At 44.2% G+C, this 13,460-nt stretch overlaps 1 protein-coding gene across 4 annotated transcripts in view; it reads left to right on the plus strand.

Annotated features, from left to right (window-relative positions):
- Positions 1-13,460, plus strand: part of SLC36A1 (solute carrier family 36 member 1) — a 154,999-nt gene that overhangs the window by 8,671 nt on the left and 132,868 nt on the right. For all 4 annotated transcript variants that reach the window (XM_053907047.1, XM_053907049.1, XM_053907048.1 and 1 more), the window contains exons 2-7: positions 1,130-1,277; positions 8,154-8,244; positions 9,118-9,206; positions 9,657-9,752; positions 11,759-11,843; positions 12,259-12,477. In XM_053907047.1, the coding sequence (XP_053763022.1) occupies positions 1,135-1,277; positions 8,154-8,244; positions 9,118-9,206; positions 9,657-9,752; positions 11,759-11,843; positions 12,259-12,477 (723 nt within the window). In that variant the 5' untranslated portion in view covers positions 1,130-1,134. The remainder of the gene's footprint in view (positions 1-1,129; positions 1,278-8,153; positions 8,245-9,117; positions 9,207-9,656; positions 9,753-11,758; positions 11,844-12,258; positions 12,478-13,460) is intronic.

Genomic DNA, 13,460 nt, shown 5'->3' on the forward strand with positions numbered 1-13,460 from the left:
TCGGGCAGGGCAGCACAATATACGTTTCCTGCTTTGCTGCTACCTGGCTGTAGCAGACAGGTTCCTTCATTGTTCTGGGATTGATTCTGCATCTGTCAAATGCACAGTTTGTGGAGCGACCTCTGAGGGCTCTTTTAGTGTAGCGCCTAGTATTCTGGAGGCTTCTGGAACTGCCCAAATGTATCCTTCTGGTGTAGCTCAGAGGAGTCGTTGTTCTTTCTCTTTTCTTGTAGTAGCATTACTGAGAAAATCCACCCTGGGGACGATACCCTCGCCATCTTTCCCCAACACACAACAGAAAGGGTTTTTTCTTTCACTATCTTTAAAACGTTGGCAAATCCGTAACAATAAAAACAAGGGGAGTTGTGGAGGGGAGGTCTTGAGATGAGGGCCAATGGAGAGCCCTGTCATGCTCCTGCTCTTCCTCTGAGCTGCTTGCATTTCAGGCTGGTTGCAAGAAAAGGGGATGGGGGTCGCCGGTGACCTCCAAAAAGTACAGGCCGGGCCAGAGGGCGTGGTGGAGAGGGAGAGGAAGTCAGCTGTGGCTCTGGAACCTGGTGGGGAATCTGAGCAGACTTGGATGATTTGGAGGGGGTTCCTTGAATGCAACAGAGTCCTTTTTCTAATGCACGCAGAAGAAAAATAAGATGCAGTGAGGGATATTCAGGTTCCCATCCTCTGAGAGCTTGCTCCTGGGGAAGATGGGCAGAGATACGATACAACTGTTGTTCAAGGTTCAAAGAAATTAGCTCAAAGGAGGGGATAGTTACTCCCAACCTAAGGAACAGGGAAGGCTTCCTGGAAGCACCTGTCTGCATCTTACCCACCCATCCCGGGCAGTGCCTCACCTTTGCTCTGTCCAGGTATGCGGTGGCAAATTTAGAAATTTATGAGTGGGGCACTAACTGGAAAGGTTGGGAGACAGAAGCTGAGTGAGCTCAGCCCGCCCATGTGTACTTTGCACTTTTTCCATTTCCCTTGGTATCAGGCACTGTCACTGTACTTAATTCATAGTGCAGCTGTCACTGAGCTATTGTGACCATGGCTGCTCCTGCCCCAGAGCCCACCACAGGCTTGGAGCTAAAGGCCCCAGCCTCTGGAGGTCTTAGCGCTGACCCTGTCCCTCCAGCTACCATGTCCACGCAGAGACTTCGGAACGAGGATTACAATGACTACAGCTCCACGGACGTGAGCCCAGAGGAGAGCCCATCCGAAGGCCTAAACAACTTCTCTTCCCCTGGCTCTTACCAGCGGTTTGGGGAAAGCAACAGCACAACGTAAGTTTCTTTACCCTCCTGGGTGGGATTCATGTTTCTACATTCTGTATTCATAATGTAGTCTCCCTTAGAGGTATTTTTGCTCCCCCATTTTTATCAGTTCCCCACTTTACAGATGGAAGGAAGATATAAAGAGACTGGGTGAGTAACAGTGCTGAGATTTGAGTTCCTTGCCAGCCACCTTCCCATCTGTTTTATATTCTTTGCTCCTTTCAGCTGCGTTGGTCCCCGAACGCTGGTGCTGAATGTAAGAGAAACTTCTAGAGAGAACGTTCTCTTAATTCAGAAGCATGGGTCATCTGTCTTAGAACCTCAAATACCTCTAGGCTCAATTGGAAGCTTCCTTTGCAGAGTCTTGCCCAGACTTCTGTCCCCATCATGAAACAGCCAGTTCATTTGGTTGAAGAAGTGGTAAGAGGGAGGAAGGAATAATTTCTCCTGCATTTAAAAAATTCAAGAGGTTGAGAAAAGGAGGTCTGCTTTGCATTGCCTAGGGAGGGCTTGAGTTTTATTTCTGGAAACTGAATCCCAAGGCTCATCTGAGTTCCCTCTCTGGGCCTCAGTTTCTCCAAATGTAAGAGAAAGTTGAGGACCCCACTGTGAAGGTATGCTGACTGTCTGGTGCTTACCCACTTGAATTAGAAGGTTCAGAAGAGGGTTTTCTACCCCACTGAGTTTTCATACTCAGTCCTGAACCTCAAGTATGCCCCTGATGTTTTCTCCATCTTTTTTGACCCCTTCTGTTTATTCCTCAAGCTTAGCAGTTACCCTTTCTGTGTTCCTTTGTGGGTTGGGTGTGACTTAACTGAGGGATCCTTTATGTGCTAGACTTGTCCCATGTGACTGCCCAAGGAGGCTCTTGAAGCTTCTCTTGGAGGTCATTACTGGTGAAGCTCCCTTTGGCTGCAGGCTCTCCTGGGGCAGGGCATTTTCTCTTGGGATAGAACCAGAAGATATGGTCTGTCCACATTACCACTAGGTGATTTCTGGTCCCAAAGATTCAGTCTCTATAGCTTATGTCTCATGTGGCATGCTTTTGTAAATTCCCCCATTTCCTTGCAGTGCTAGCTGATGGGAAAGATTGTGCAGAGAACAACTGGCGGCAGTGAGGACCATCTTTCCCCTCTTTTCCCTAACCTATCCTCCCAGCTGGCTTCCCCCCAGGCAGAAGGAGCTCCAAATGCAGCCATTGACATGTGATAGCTTCCCTTCAGAAGTCATACGCTTTGTGCAATTGTTTTTCCAAGCTTCTCTCTCTATAGTTTCTCTTCCAGTTTTTGCTCTTGTTATCAGGCATCAGCTTGTCTGTGTAATGCTTGTCATATGGGGTCTAGATTTTCATTTTTAAAGGGACCTCCCTGAAGTTCAAAACCAACCACTAGCAACTTCAGGATGGTAGCTCACAAGTTTTGTATGTATTGAAAGTTATGTGTGCCTGTTAGCTATTCTGAGTATCTCTTTTTTCACATTGCGTTATAACTAGTATCAACCCAAAACTATTTCTCCTTGCTTGTTCGAAATTGAGAAAATCAGGAGATACCTTCCTGGGGCTTGTACTGGGATGTTTTCCTGGGTATGCTTTGTTGTGAGGGCCTATCCTGGCCTGATACTGTGCTATAGGGTAGGTGACCAGGAATGCCCATCTGCAAGTGATGTCCAGTATCACAAGTGGTAGAGGGAAAAGTACTCCCTTGGGACTGGGAGGGTTGGTTGAGTAACCAGCTGGTTACTCAGGTTGGATCCACCTGAGCATTTAGGTGTAGAAAGCATGCCAGGTGTCATTAAGATATAAGCTGATTCAGGAGACCTCGTTAGCTCAGGTAGCTCTCTCACATATCAGGGTGTTAGAGACAAGCTCTTGAGCTGGAGTCCTTGTCTACTGTGCCTTGCCCCACCCTGTTATCTGCTTTGTCCAGGAGCAAAGAACATGGAACAAAGTACAAGGAACAAAACGCAAGGAATAAAGTACATGCTTGCATATACCTGGCTCTCCTAAGGGTTAAGGGCTCAAGAAAAATCCCTAATCAGGGGTGCAGATCGGAACCCCAGACACTTCCATAATGGTGTGTTTAGTGAGGTTATTTCCTAACACTTGGTGTTGCCAAGCCATCGACTGCTTTGACAACAGCCTCATCTTACTCTGTTGGGCATTTTTCTTCTTGTTGCCCTGTTGAGTTACATTATACCAGCTGTTGGTTGAGCTTGGGTCCTTTTCCCCCAGGCTGGCAGGCTGAGAAACCAGTTGACTGCTCTAGGTTATCTAGACCAGCTGTTTGCAAAGTGTGACTCTTTGGGGTTCCCAAGACCATTTCAAGAAGTCTGTGAGACTGAAACTATTTTCATAATAATGCTAACACGTTATTTGCCTTTTCACTGTGTTGACATTTACACTGATGGTTCAGCAGCAGTAGCGGGTAAGATTGCTGGTGCGTTAGCATAAATCAAGGCAATACTACCAACTTATGTCAGTCATCGTATTTTTCTCTGCCACACATGTACAAAGAATGTACAATTTCACGTAAGCAGGTCCTTGATGAAGCAGTCAAATTACTCATTTTATTACTTAATCCTTCAGTGCAGGTTTACTAATCTGCGTGACAAAATGGGAAGTACATGTGAAATACCTCTGTTGCATACCAAAGTATGACACCTGTCTCAAGGACAAGACCTTGAGTGATTGAGTTACTGAACTCAGCTACCTCTGAACTAGCTGCTTGGGGTTTTGTTTTTTTGTTTTTTTGTTGGTTTTTTTTTTTTTTGTAGAACACTATTTTTGCTAGGAAGAACTAACAAGCTGTAGGTTATTCAGGCCTGAGGACTTGGCAAACATTTTCTTGAAAATGAAAATAATGAGACCATAACCTCATGAAAAACAATGGTATTTGTGGTCCACAATAAAATTTAAGTTTTCAAGCAAAACTAGAAAAAAAACCTGGTATCCAACACTGACCTTGACAGCTTCCCTCTACTTAAAGACTAGTAGGGTGCCTGGGTGGCTCAGTTGGTTGAGCATCTGACTCTTGATTTCGGCTCAGTTGATGATCCCAGGGTCGTATGATTGATCCCCATGTGAGGCTCCATGCTGAGTATGGAGCCTGCTTAAGATTCTCTCTCCCCCTTTGCACCTCTCCCCAACTTGTGCTCGCTCTCTCCCTTAAAAAAAAAAAAAAAAACTTCAGTGATATTAATAAATGTGAGTTTTTCTGATACTGTGTAGTGAAATGTGCCAGTGCTTGGAAGATCTGCATACCTCAGGGAACCAGTATCTTCCAAATGGCCAGCCTGATATTAGAAAATTGTGCGTGGGTGAAAGATTCATGCAAAGGGCAAGATCACCAGTAGATTTTGATCTGATAGGATATTGAAAAGGCCAGACTCCATGTTGTAACTAACTTCTAAGAAACAACTACATGTCAAGTATCAAAGGAAAACTACCATAATCGTCTAAAGAGATTACTAAAACACATTCCAACTGCATGTCTTTGTGAGGACAGATTTTCTTCATGTACTTCAACCAAAACAACATATCACAACAGATTTAATGCAGAAGTAGATAGTGAAGCTATCAAACAAGACATTAAAGAAGTTTGCAAAAAAAAAAAAATGTAAATTAGTACCAGTCTTTGTTTTGGAAAATAGAATTACTTTTCATTAAAAAAAAAAAAATCTGTTATTTATAGTGACGCCTGGGTGCCTTAGTTGGTTAAGTTGCTTTCAGCTCAGGTCATGATCTCATGGTCATGGGATGGAGCCTCCAGTTGGGCTCCATGCTAAGCATAGAACCTGCTTGATTCTCTCCCTCCCTCTACCTCTGCGCTTCTGCTTGCACACACTCTCTCTCTCCCTCAAATAAAAAAAGAAAAGAAAAAAGAAATTTAAAAATCTGTTACTTATATTAACATATAATTTTATTTTTAAATTAACTTAATTTTAAGTAAATTAATTTAAAATAGAATTTACTTATTTTATTAACATGTTATTTTAATTAATTAATTAATACATATTTTTTAATTTCCCAATTTTAATTTGTAATATATATCAGCAGACATAATCCATATAATCAAAAGCTATTTGGTATCCTTAATACTTTATAAGTATGTATAGGGTTTCTGAGACCAAAAAGTGTAAGAACTACTGATCTGGAACATAAACCGAACTACAGAGATTTGCAAGGTTTCCTCCCTGTACTCCCCATAGTTAAGACTTTGCAGTCCATGGAGTTGATTTTGTGATACTCATGGTTTTGGGTAATCTCAGCTTGGGGCCATTGATTAAAGAGAGTAATGTTGGCCAGTTGCCTAGAATCTTGGTGTTTTGGAGCTAAAGAGACCTTGGAAAGGATGCTATCCTATCCAGTCCCCTCACTCTACAGCTGAGACTAAGGTCCAGACAAGGGAAGGGAATTGTGTAGAGTTACTGGCAGAACCAGGGCTAATAGGGACCCGGTCTCCCACAAAACCCAGCTCAGAGGCATTTTGGGGAGGCCTCTGGTAGGCAGGTGGGTTTGCTACAATGCTTACCTTTGCCTTGAGTGGATTAAACATTTGCTAAGGTAGACATTTGCTTCACTTATCATCCTGCTTATAATCTTCTGGTCCCTGGCTGCTGATAATGAAGCAGTCACCCCTGTACTCGTGTGGTCCTTAGGCTGTTTCCTCAGGATAGTCCGGGAGAGTGCTCAGCCTCTTCTCATTTAGATTCAAAGACATTTTCTTGATCTTTCCTGAAAAGCTTGGGGACAGTAGGCAGGTCGAGAGGTCTTCTTCCTAGAGGTAGAAGGAGAAAGGTTACCAAAAGTAAAATTCCATTCCAGAGAGTAGAGATAGGTCATATTTATTATGGTCTTTACAAGTGAACATATGTTATTTGCTTTTGGTTTCTTCTGAATTGCTGATTTGAAGAAATATATGGAAACATCATTTAGGAGGGATTTGGGGTATTTGTGTGGAAGAATTTCCAGACGGTGCCAGAGGCCAAATCCTGAGTGAGTCTATGTATTGGGGGCAAAGCAATGGCTATATTTGACCTGTTTTGTATCCTTCTGGAGGTAGCGGGATAGAAAATATGGCAGATGAGGACATTCCTCTGCTGTCAGTCCTTGAGGAAACACACTCCTCTGTGCTGATGCCCCGTGTCTCTCTCTAGCTTTGTATTTTCAGGCCTTTCTTCCCCAGGGGCACCCTTGCAAGCTCTGCCTGTCCTCCCAGACTCAGTTCAGATCTCCACTCTGGGACCCTCACCTGCCTCCCCCTCCCTGAACACTGTTCCCGGGCACATCTTAAGAAGGCGTCTCTCTACCTGGGTGGTTATTAATGTATCTGCCTTATTTTTTCATTGAAACATTATTAATTTCTAGAGACCGAGGTCCAGGTCTGTATCTGATTCCTACTTCTTTCTACCACAGTATGAGCACAATGTTTTACACAGAACAGATGGTATTTGCTGGGTGAAAAAATGAATGAGGGTGCAGGATAGGCTTTATAATCACAGTGTGAGATGGACAGTCTATAATAGGTGAGGGGGAAATCTGTCCTCAAGGCAGAATGATGAACTAGGTGACGTTTGAAGAGGGCTTCTCCAATCCGACTTTTAATTTTATTATTTATTTATTTATTTATTTATTTATTTATTTATTTATTTTTGAAAATGCAAATTCTTTTATTTTATTTTAATTTTTTTATAATTTGCATCCCAATTAGTTAGCATAGAGTGCAACAATGATTGCAGGAGTGGATTCCTTAGTGCCCCTTAACCCATTTAGCCCATCCCCCCTCCCACAGCCTCTCCAGTACCCCTCAGTTTGTTCTCCATATTTGTGAGTCTCTTATGTTTTGTCCCCCTCCCTGTTTTTATATTATTTTTGTTTCCCTTCCCTCATGTTCATCTGTTTTGTCTCTTAAAGTCCTCATATGAGTGAAGTCATATGATATTTGTCTTTCTCTGACTAATTTTACTTAGCATAATACCCTCCAGTTCCATCCACGTAGTTGGAAATGGTAAGATCTCATTCTTTTTGATTGCCAAGTGACATTCCGTTGTATATATATATACCACATCTTCTTTATCCATTCATCCATCGATGGGCATTTGGGCTCTGTCCATACTTTGGCTATTGTTCAGAGTGCTGCTATAAACATGGGGGTGCACGTGTCCCTTTGAAACAGCACACCTGTATCCCGTGGATAAATGCCTAGTAGTGCAATTGCTGGGTCATAGGGTAGTTCTCTTTTTAGTTTTTTGAGGAACCTCCATACTGTTTTCCAGAGCTTGCATTCCCATCGACTTTTAATTTTAAATAAAAAGTATTCCAGGGACTGGCCGTTTGTGGTACCATATTCCTTTTGCTCTGTTCACTTTGCATACAGTTTTCTTTTAAGGGTTCTGGGCTTCTGTTTTTTATGTCCCTCGTTTTTCTCTTACACCAATGTCTTGTCCTTCACAATGAATGCTTGTCATCCTCCATTGTGGTTTTGGATACGAGTCTCTGTAGTGGGCAGTTATGGTGAAACCCAGACCAGACCCACTAGGAAAAGATAAAGCGTCTACAAAGAGCCGTGGTGTCCCTCTGGTCTAATGTGCCATAGAGATGGGGTTCTTGGAGATCCACAGGGAATGGAGCTTATAGCACAGAGGCAAGGGGAGGGCTCGCGGGTCAGACTGCCTGAGTTTGAATCCTGGCTGAACTCTTTATTAGGTATAAGACCTTGAGCAAGTGTCTTCCTCATCCATAAAACAAAGTTAACATCTATCTCATAGGGTTGTTGTAGACATTGAATGAGATAATGCATGAAAGTGTTTAGCACAGGGCTACATGCTTAGTAAATGCTAGCTGTCATTATTGTTAACATGCCCTTGTCTACCTTCTTTCCACTTCAGATGGTTCCAGACTTTGGTCCACTTGCTAAAAGGCAACATTGGCACCGGCCTCCTGGGGCTGCCTCTGGCAGTGAAGAATGCAGGCATCTTGGTAAGGATCTGCATTGGCAGGGGGAGTATCATGACAAATTTTAGGAGATGGTGTGTGTGTTTTTTAAATTTGCTTCATTTAAAACACTTAAAAATGAAAAGCTTTTCTCTTTAATTCAGCTGAAAAAGAGCAAAATTCAGGTGTTCGTTCACTTAAACATATTTATTTAGGGCCTTGTGTGTGCTTGACATTGTTCTGGGTTCTGAGCGTTATCAGTGAATAAAAAAGAGAGATTCTTGCCCTCATGTAGCTTACTCTGGGGTGAGGAGGAGTACTTTAAAATGTCTCAGGGAGTTTCTGTCAATAATATTAAGTAATGGATTCGTAGCAGAAGTCTGTTGGTTTCTTCCACGGTCCTTCCACGTCCTACTCCTAGGAGGCCAACTCTGAGAATTTTACTTTTTCTGTTATGATTCATCCCCTACAGACTGCAGTCTAAAGCCATTTGGTTTCTCTTAGAGTTGGAGCTAGCTCAGAGATGTGGATTGCCCTTAGCTAAGGGCATCTTTTCCTGATCTGGCGTTGCTCTAATGAGACCTTTCCCCTTCCCTCCACCCCTTCCCTGTCTCTTCTTCCCAGAACATAGGAGCCTTCTGTTCGGCTGAATTGAAGCTGTTTTGGAACAGCCTTATGCTGTGTCATTCTTCTCCATGAGGTTAACTCTTTTGAAAGCATGCTAAGGTTCAGATCATGCCCTTCTCCCCGAGCTAACCCCCACGATCACATTCCTGTCTCGAACGTTGTGCCAGAAGTTCTGTCACTGGAAGGTGCCTTAGTAGTGTTTTGATCATTTGCAAATCCACTCTCCGTTGGGTTCACTCCTAATTCTACCTGCTTGTCTCTCTCTCTCTTGCCCGCAACACCTGTCCCCAGATGGGTCCCCTCAGCCTGCTGGTGATAGGCATTGTGGCTGTGCACTGCATGGGTATCCTGGTGAAATGTGCTCACCACTTCTGCCGCAGGTGAGCGCTCTGAGCTGCCAAGTTGTCCTTTGGGGTTCCATTAGCCGTGCTGAAAGAGAGGACTTAGGCCACTCTAAATTCTCTGCGCTAGCTGCAGGTGGCTGCTGATTATTGCAGAACTCCCTTCCCCTGGTTATTTTTGTGTTCTTTTTCAGTTTGTTGTCATCTGTCGTATTTGCTTGTGTCCAGTGGACAGAGACCGCATTCTCATTTTATGTGCTTTGTAGTATTTACTCCACTGAAATGGTTCTGCCAGATGGTCGGTAATTATAAGGAAGTAACTGACCTGTTGATTTAACACTTCTGATCCTTGAAAGCATTAGACGCAGGACTCAGTAGTTTCTCCAGGGAGACAGGTGGGGAACTGGCCCAGGTCTCAGGGAGCTACCTGTGTTCTGTCACTTTGTTGAACCCACACACTCTGCCCTTCCTCTCTCCCTCTCCTCCCAGACTGAACAAGCCCTTTGTGGACTATGGGGACACAGTGATGTACGGACTGGAATCCAGCCCCAGCTCCTGGCTCCGGAACCACGCGCACTGGGGAAGGTAACCACTTCCCTCCTTCGTTGCAGCTGTGGCCTCGCAGAGCGGAGGCCCTCCGACAGGGAGGTGGGGCGCAGCACACGGTACAAGCAGTGGAAAGAGCATTGTTTGGGTCAGTGGATTTGGCTCCTAGCTCAGCTCTGCCTGCAGTCATCTGGTGACCTTGGCTGTGTGACCCCTTTCTTCTCTGGTCCTCAGTTTCCTTATTGGCCAACCTGGCTGTTCCCAGCTTTGGCAGTCTATGACCAGTGATTATTTTTTGCTCACTCATTTGTTCAGGAAAGATATTTAAGCACTCTCTTGTAAGTCATGCAGAATAATTCTCGATACAGGGAGGGGGGATCCCCCTGGGGTGAATAGTGTGGTCCTGGCCCTTTGCGGACTTGTAGTCTCTGTAAGGAGAAGGATATGTGGAAGGCTCACGGGCAGGAGATCAGGAATAGTCTATACCAGTAGAAAAAGTGTCAGAAGCTAGAAGCACACCCTACGGGCTCAGATGGGGAGGAGATTTAAGGACGGTTACTAGTGCCAGATGCAAAGTGCACATGATAGGTGTTTTAAGGGCAGGGCACCGGGCAGGAGAAGGAAGGCTTTAAGGAAGAGATGAGCTGAGCTAGAACAAATGGGTTTGTTGGGGAAAGAGACATTTCAAGGGGGGAGGGGGGCGGGGAGTGTTTGGAAATTTCTCCTTAGGGTAAGTTTCCAGATGCCTGGAGAGAAATATTCTAATTTTCGTTTCCTGTTTGAGGAAATGGTATATTTAGAAGTAGAGTTGACATCAAAGGCTGAATCCTTTAAATTCTTTTTAAATGGAACTGCATTAAATCTATGTTCTCCAGGAAAACTCCCTTTTTGTGTTCATAGGGAGGTTTTATAGTTTCACACATAGCTTCCTCCTGTGATACAGGTTTATTTTGCGATTCTTTTAGCAGAATCATTTTCTGTGACTGGGAGAAGCCATCGTGCCAAATGGCCACCATTGGTTATTTGGTTGGCTGGTAGTTGATTTATTGTTTCTCCCCGCCCCCTTCCCTCCTTTCTTCTCTCTCCTCTCCTCTCTCTCTGTTTCTCTTTCTCTCTCTCTCTCCCCATTTCTCCTCCCTCCTTCCTTATTTCCTCCCTTCCTTTCTTTAATGAAATTAATGTCTGTTCATGGTAAATTTTTTTTTGAGCAAGATACACGTTCATAAAGTGAAAAATAAAAGTATCTATTGGTTACACTTGCTTGGGTATACTTTTGGCATTTTCTGTACGTATACAAACATACACATGTTCTTAACATTTTTTACACGAATTGACAGTACTATAAGTACTATTTGGAAGCTGTTTCTTTGTTTGTTTGTTTGTTTGTTTTTTCAGTTAAAGGTCCTGGACCTATCTCTATCAGCACATATAGATTTAACATACTCTTTTTCCCTGCTGTATACCTCTCCATTTAAGAATGGTCTTGCATTTACTCATTTTCCTTTTGATGATCTTTTAGGTTGTTGCCAGCTGTTGCTCAGGGCTTCCATCAGTCGTCTGTTTTGGTACATCTGTTTCTGTGTACTTATGTGAGAGTAGGCTGTTTCTTAGATCCATATTATAGAAAGTGAGCGTAAAGGGCTCCACCTCCTGGCTTTTATGCTGAGGGCTCCCTGTAACTTTAGAACAAATAGTGTGAGACAGGATAGGCAGGCCGCGGGGAGGGGGAGGCCAAGGGCTGGTCATTGGTCCTGGGGTGTGTGCTCCACTCTAGCCATTCTGATCTCGGGATCACCCGACCCCACGCAGCATTCTAGAGAAGACAGAGGAAGGGGACCTCAGCTTCGTCTTCACCCTCCTCCAAAGCTCCAGACTGGTGGCACCTCGCACGGTTTCTCCTTTTGTCAGGGCACCCTCATCCTTGTCACCTGGTGGGAAGGGGCTGTGACGGCCTGGGAAGAAGCACTGTTGGAACACCTCTGTCTCCGGGACTCTCTTGCTTTTCATTCTCATGATGTTTGTATTCTTTCCTTCCCCTTCTACAGGCACCTGGTGGACTTCTTCCTGATTGTCACGCAGCTGGGGTTCTGCTGTGTCTACTTTGTCTTTTTGGCTGACAACTTTAAACAGGTAGGGCCCTGGTTTAAAAAAAAAAAAAAGAGAGAGAGAATGGCAAGAGATAAATGGATTTTGAGTTTAGGATTCCTTCTAAGCCAGTTTTGGTCAACAGAAGAATTAAGAGTTTAACACGTTATATAGAACGGCGTCTTTTGTGTAATTTTGTCTAAAGACCTATGACATTGAGAAACTTCCAGGTACCTTGTCTATCCTCCTGTCTTTAGATAAGATGTGTTCAAACCCAGCTCAGACAGTTGGGTTGCTGATGACAGTTATGAAGATCTCTGAAGATGGTTCACCAGCCACAGACTCCTGAATGGCGTTGTTTTCCTCCTGAGCCCCCAGTTAGGAACCCTTTTGGGTGGGAGGTCCACCGGCCTCTGTCATTTGAGAGACTTTTCTGTTGCTTTCCTTCCCCTCATTCTAGGTGATCGAAGCGGCCAATGGGACCACCAACAACTGCCACAACAATGAGACTGTGATTCTGACGCCCACCATGGACTCCCGACTCTACATGCTCACCTTCCTGCCCTTCCTGGTGCTGCTGGTTTTTGTCAGAAACCTCCGAGCCCTGTCCATCTTCTCTCTGTTGGCCAACATCACCATGCTGGTTAGCCTGGTTATGCTCTACCAGTTCATTGTCCAGGTAAGAGCCCAGGCTTTCCCTCCACCTGTTATATAATCAAAGCAGCAAACAAAACAAGTAAGTGGAACATAAATAGGGATATGTTACTTACGTGTGGTATATTTCAATTAGGGGTTCTCAACTTTGGCACTGTTGACATTTTGGGCCCGATAAGCTTTTTGTCGTGGGAACTGTCCTGTGCATCATGGGGTTTTAGCAGCATCCCTGGCCTCTACCCACCAGGTGCTAGTAGCAGCCACTCCCCAAGTTAGGCCAGCCAAAAATATCCCCAGACATTGCAAAGTGTGCTGAGGGCGGGTATGCGCGTGCCAAGTCACCCCTATTGAGATCACTGGTTTAGACTTTTCCTCAACTGGATAGTTAATATATGGATCATCGTGTAATGGGAAAATAGACAAATATTAAGATGAAAAGAAAAATCAACTTCTCTAACTCGATATTTATTTATTTATTTATTTATTTATTTATTTATTTATTTATTTTTACGTGTTTGTTTTGAGAGAGAGAAGAGAGAGAGCACAAGCAGGGGGAGGGGGAGAGAGAGAAGGAGAAAGAGAATCCCCAGCAGGCTCCGTGCTGTCAGCGCAGAGCCCAACATGGGGCTTCCTCCCACGAACTGTGAGATCACGACCTGAGCCAAAATCAAGAGTCGGACGCTTTACCGACTGAGCCACCCAGGGGCCCCTGTAACGTGATATTCAGATAAAGTAATTCCTTACCACTCCAGTTATATATTTATTTGTCAAAATTATAAATCCAGTATTGCTTCCCCGTGCCTAGCCCACGGGGGCAGGTCTGTGGGGCAGTGCAAGAGAAGACGTATGTGAATGGGTAGAAGACGAGGCGAGAAAAATGTGCCCTCAGTGTGGCCCTCTATGGACGAGACAATGTGTTTTGCCAACACTCCAGAAAAAGAGGAGAATGAAAGCAGGTGAATAAAAGCATAACTTTAAAAAAAGGTATTTAGATGTAATTACTCAAAG

The sequence above is a fragment of the Panthera pardus genome, unplaced genomic scaffold (assembly GCF_024362965.1).
Source record: "Panthera pardus isolate Hobbes unplaced genomic scaffold, ASM2436296v1 HiC_scaffold_2, whole genome shotgun sequence".
NCBI classification, from domain to species: Eukaryota; Metazoa; Chordata; class Mammalia; order Carnivora; family Felidae; genus Panthera; species Panthera pardus.